This window comes from Mesitornis unicolor, unplaced genomic scaffold, assembly GCF_000695765.1.
Source record: "Mesitornis unicolor isolate BGI_N332 unplaced genomic scaffold, ASM69576v1 scaffold24331, whole genome shotgun sequence".
Lineage (NCBI taxonomy): Eukaryota > Metazoa > Chordata > Aves > Mesitornithiformes > Mesitornithidae > Mesitornis > Mesitornis unicolor.
Window position 1 is genome coordinate 16,634 of NW_010163478.1, and position 6,077 is coordinate 22,710.

At 37.2% G+C, this 6,077-nt stretch overlaps 1 protein-coding gene across 1 annotated transcript in view; it reads right to left on the minus strand.

Moving 5' to 3' along the window:
* Positions 1 to 6,077, minus strand: part of LOC104548072 (lethal(3)malignant brain tumor-like protein 3) — a gene marked incomplete at its 3' end in the record, with an annotated part of 30,680 nt that overhangs the window by 9,316 nt on the left and 15,287 nt on the right. Inside the window, exons 3-6 of the mRNA XM_010193986.1 lie at positions 5,691 to 5,850; positions 4,547 to 4,685; positions 3,209 to 3,293; positions 852 to 943 (exon numbers count right to left, since the gene is read on the minus strand). Coding sequence (XP_010192288.1) covers positions 852 to 943; positions 3,209 to 3,293; positions 4,547 to 4,685; positions 5,691 to 5,850 — 476 coding nt within the window. The remainder of the gene's footprint in view (positions 1 to 851; positions 944 to 3,208; positions 3,294 to 4,546; positions 4,686 to 5,690; positions 5,851 to 6,077) is intronic.

The window sequence follows — 6,077 nt, forward strand, 5'->3', positions numbered from 1 at the left end:
ACCAATTACAGGTCAGCATCACCCACACATGTAAGCTGAAAAGTTAATCCCTGCACAAAAGATTTAATAGTTGAAGTATAAAGCAAACGGAAAGAAATGGATGCAATAAATAGACTACAAGTAAGAACAGAATTATCAGAAAAATAATACCGGATAGACATAGCAGAAGTACAGCAGCTGAGACAAGTTCACATGTTTTGCCAGGTTTTGCAAGAGAAGAGAACAGCATGGAAGCTTTGTGGATTTGCATCCAGAGCTCTCTTCCAAGCAAGAGAGACAGCACTAGAGAAAGCACTGAGATGACAAATGACAAAGACTACCATAGCAGGCAAAGGACAAGCAGGAGATGATGATGTGACATCCAATCAGACGACAGGCAAAATGAGAACAAGTCAAACTAGTATCTGATGTAGTAAAAAATATGTCAGCAGGAGCTGCAAAAAGACAGGTAATATAATCAAAGCAACAAGCAAAAAGATGACCTTTGCACCACCTTTCTAAACATATTTAAAGAGAATGATATGACATGAAAAATGAGGGTATGTATCAGATTTTTATCTTCAGAGATTAGAACAAAAGCTAGGACTTGCAGATTTTGGAAAAGCATCTGCTTTCTGTAGTCTCAGTTGACAGCATTCATCTATAACTACAGAATTCTTTGAAAAAGCAGAGAAAGATAACTGATTTGACACCTTCCAACTATCTTGACAATTGCTGATGGATATAATTTTTTAAATCAGGTAGGTTTTCCCCCAGAGAAGTGCAACATCTTCAAATTATTTTTTAAATTGATTTCCTAGAAATTTCATGATCTTCGGTGGTTGACTGATTTCAAATTCAGAAGCTCATACCTCTTTAAAAAGCTTAGTAGGTACTGCAATAGCCTTTTCTTCCTCCAGATAGGATGCCCAACACCACATTTGCCTTCCTTTAGAGGGTACAGCTGAAAAGAAGCACACAATAGCAAAATAATTTAGTAACTGTAAACTTCTCAAGAAATAAAAGACACAACACTTGAAGCTTATACAATACCCATCTCAAATCTACATTTTATTAAATGTATTCACAGTGTTTTCAGGACTTATTTCAGGAAAGGAAGTAAGTTTAATGGCATCAGGAACATGAAGGTTCCTGATTTGTACAGAAAGGTTTCTAGCAGTTCAAATCTTGATTAGTAACAAGTCAAAGCTCTTTCAAGTGATAAGAACAACTTACAAAGTCTTGTTCTCTGTCCTTTTTGCCTTATTGCTTATAAGGAGCAATAGCATATACAACTTGCAAATATGTAAAAAGAGCACTTCAAATCACAAAGTTGCTCAATATTTTAATTTTTTTTTTCCCATTAATTTCTTTTCCTGGAAAGCTTTTTCAACTGGATAGCACTCATGGTGGTTTTTTTCAGTTGAAATAGTTTATTCTTTTACAGTATTCAGAATGTTTCTAACCTACTAAATCATTTTGTAGCTTGATGTTTTTGGGTGGAGAGACAGTAATTTAAGAGTAATTTCTCCAAGCCATCAAAACTGTCACCAGTGCTTTTTTCCCTCGTCATGTCATCAGCATATGACAGAAACCTCCGGTTTCAGGTGTATTCATATAGTATGGACACTTGCATACAGCTGCATAGTAATTTTAGTATTTGCTACAGTCCATCTTAATACTGGCTACAGCGACATCAGTGAGTAATAGTTTTTAGGCCTTGAAAATGAGGCAACAACTGCACTAGCAAAAGCCAAGAATGTCAAAAACAGATGGCTTGTGAGGCTGGCCATGTATGTATCTACTTTCATACACCTCCACTCTGCTTTACTGATCTTCCCCTAAAATGCCTTCTCTGGACGTGCAGGTTAGCATTTCAGTCCATAAGCTCATGCTACCAGGATTCCTCATATTCTTCAGTATGATCCTGGCCTGATCCTGACTGTGGGCTACTCACAAGAGAAATAAGCCCCTTAAGCAAGTCTGGCTAAGCCCTGTTATGATTAAAACACAAACCATAACAAAGATGATGCCAAACTCACCTGAAGAAAGCTGATAGTGTAACCAAAAGAGAACAAATTTCAGAATCACAGCGATCGCTCAACACTATCAAAGCACATTCATTTTATTTGTGAATTACCCAGTTTTTATCTATTCTATTTAAGGGATGTGTTGCTCAGCACAATAATATACAGATATATGATTGGTTCTGAATATAAGCTGGTCTTTTATAGCAAATCTCTTGTGCTGAACTGACAATTTCTCAAAAAAACCCCAACCAACCAACCAGAAGAAATCCGCACAGATCATTCTGTCAGTGGACAGCAGTGATTTCCATAGGCTTTGCACTTGTATGTCACATACTTATCACTTCAGCTTTGAAAACCACTGTAGAAATAGTATTTATAATTCTGAAGTAATTCTGTCTCGAGAGGGGGATCTTCTAGAACTTTAAGTGTTACATCTTCAATCAGTATCTCATCTGCCTAGTGTGCAGCAGAGTTCTGTGCTAATCAGTGGTCCAGAAACTTCTGGTAATGGCTCCCAGTCTACTATAAGAAACACTTTGGAGGGCAAGATGTAGGTTTGTGCTTGGGGTACTACTGAGGTGTAATAGCTGATTCTCTGATTCTTCCTAAAAGTATTTATCATACAAATAGCTTGAAAAAACAGTACTCATTTCAAATATGTTTTATCATGCTGCTTGATGCAGCATATGTCCCTTTGGGCTGATTGTAGCAATTATTCCTAAACAGTTCCATAAATGTGTCTATTTCCAGCACGTATTGTAGATATGGAACTGATCCCCAAGGAAACAAAAGTAAACTTTCACTTTTGCTTAATATGTGTCTTTCAACATCTGGGACTCAATGGGCTCAACTCCCTTTAATACCAGCACTCTTTAGAAGGACAAAAAAAACCCACCTAAAATGTGCATCAATTATATTTACACTCACTATATCCTCCTCCATGCTACCAGAGGTATATAAACTGGTTCTTTGTCTCCCAGTGATGGGTTATTTTCCCAGTTTTCTCTTGGCTCTCAGTTCTTCAATCCTTAAAACTTAATTGCTATAAATAACACTGGCACTCTCTTTTTACAGAACTGACAAAGATGTATTTGATAGGGAATACAAATTCAGTGAAACAATGCTGGTAATTCACAATACAAGATGAATATCACCGAAAGAACTGATAGTTGAGATTTTTGTTTCATAATCTAACTTACTTTGTTTCAAAACTGTTATTTCCCCTTTTCTTTTTCTCCTGGCTCTCTGTGAGACTCTCAAGATCCTTCCTTCAGGTTTGTCGTCCTAAATGAAAAAAAGGAGTACAATAATCTCATCAGTAAAAATTGAGACACCCAAGGTTTACCTGTGACTTCATTTAAATGGGTACTGACATAGCTGTCCACTATCTCAAACAACCTGCAGATGTCTAATAAAAACAAAGCGAGCCATCAGTGGTGAACCACAGCAAACAGGGTGAAAATGACAGACAGAAGGACTCTCAACAGCCAGCACTCAGCCAGACTCATCTAAGCCATGGACAGATCAGCAAGCCTTCAGCAGGCCTAGCTGAGCCAGAGATAAATAGCAGTATCTTTGACATGTTGACGCTTTCAAAATAATTTAAAAGAAAGCTTCCCGCAGCTTTAGTCTGCTTCCTTTCAGATTACAATTGCTTTATTAAATATAAAATGGCACTGATTCTTTTTATTTATTTCATTGTTTAACAGTTTTGTAAGCACCTGAATAGATGAACAGAATAAGTATTTATTTGGGAGGGCAGATGCGTGGAGGCAAAGATGATGTCCCCTGACCTTTGCTTAAGATACTGCTATACAGAGAGCTATGAATTCCCTTCTGACAACTCTAGAGCCCTCAGCCTTTTGACAATTTGGCAGCTGGAGAGCTCTCGCCTTCTCCCTCAAAACTCTTCCTCCCAGCAGAACCATAGTTATTGGGAGGAAAACAAACATTACAGGAAAATGAACATGATGGGAAGGTACAGTGATAAGTTTATTCTAAAATGAAGAATAAATTAAAAAAAAAGGTGCTCCAAAGCACATTTACACTGCAACACAAAACAAAACCAAATCCTTAGCTATAATTTTCTAAGGCAAATTACACTAAGAAAATCAAAAGTATCCTCTTCTCAACGGTAATGTAGTTTTCTTTCTAAGTAAATTATTGGTCTACAGTCATTTATTCATGTGAAGAGTGACAAAGTAGCAGGTGTTGGGAAATATGTACTCCTATTTTTCCATGCTGAAGACAGAGCAAGTCTAGGTTTGCAACATTTTTCCTTTGAATTATTGTTGTTCTGTCCTTAAAAAAAGGAGAGAAAAGAGATAAAAACCCAGCTCTTATCAGTTCATTTTCAATAATTAAAAATTACTGATGAGGCATAATTAAATTGGCAGGTAAACCAACTACTTCTTGTGGCTCTGATAAGAGTGACACCATCACTTCTTTTTGTAGACTGATGAAGTTACAGACATTGCAACATAATGCAAAACTCCCACTGAAATACTTGTGGGAATAGGTTTATGACGCATACTAACAGTTTCATCAGGATTCTCCTTCTTCTCTCCATTATCCCTGGGCTCTTCTTTGAGAAGTAACTTTGCTTTTCTTTTCCGAATGCCTTTGGAATCGTCTTCCCCATTGCATTCGACACTGAGATTTTCCTCCTTTGGTTCTCTGTTACAAGAGAAACACAATCACACAAAGCCAGTATTATTTCACTTCTCATATTCATAAAACAAGTAAAAAGTGAGTAAATCTGAAGGTCAAGTGTTTGTAAGACCCAGGGTGTTATACTAAATATATTCTTAGAAATGCTACTGAAAATTACATCTGTCAAAATAATTAATCTGGAAGACACACAATAGCAACTGCAAAAGGAAAGCCGTCAGTTTACGCTGAACAAGTTCTATGTGTTTGAAGCAGTGTGTCTTTTCCCATGTACCATCAAGTCTCACAGAGAAGCAAACTGTGAAATGCTTAGGACTGCAGGGCAGTTTACAGAAAGGAAGGCAAAGGTAATTGTTAAGACTGACAAATCCAATTGGAGAAAGTTGGTATGTGACTGTAGAAACTGCTAAACAAGAAATCAGAAAAGACAACTTGGAAGCAATTAGCTAAAAATTATGGAAAATGCACAAAATAATAGATGTTAAAAACTGCCATCACACAGTAATATGCAATACAAAACGGACATACTAACACAATCCTTCTTTTATGATGAGATGAACTAGCTGAAAGAAAAGGAACAGAGAAACTACAGTGTGCCCGTGTTTTCACTTACTGTCATCTATAACACAGCTCTTGCACTTAATTATAATTAACTTACCACACCAACCATCTCATTACTGATTATCTTAATTCTAATGATTATGAAACAGGGTGGGAGTGTGACACTGATTCATGCATCCCATAGACTGTTTTATCGCTTGCATCTGACAAAACACAGCACTCTCTGAGCAAAAAAGATTGCCTTCAGTATCAGTCTTAGACAAAACTAAATGTTGTTAATGCATTTACATGAAAAACAGTAAAAGAACATTATAAACCAATGGAGACTCCCCAAAAACATGGATGATTAAAATATCTCCCTTTGTCCCATCATTAACATTTTATCCCACCACTTTGATCTCATGCATTTATGCCAAATTCTTTGTTTCTATGCTTTACAGTAGCACCTACTTGTTTTTTACTTGCTGGGCACACTTCTGGCTGCAAAATTTCCCTTCAGGAACAAATTCTTCTATGGTACCACAGCGGTAACAGTTTTCACAGAAAACAAGTCCATCCATTTTCGCAGTTTCCTTCAACCTTGTGGGGATCCCTGACTTTTCTGAAAAGGCTGAACAATGAAAACAAGTAACTTCACTTAGGTAGAGGTGATACATTTCCAACCACCCTCAGCAGGCTTTGCCGACCAACAGAAAACTGGAGGTCACATCACCCTTGTTAGAATACAGAAGTGGGAACTGGGTTTTCATATTGCAGCTCTAGAGAGAGGAATCCACCGATTTCATGCTTCTGTTATCACTGCTACATCGACACTGCTTGATATGGCTACTCGTGGAA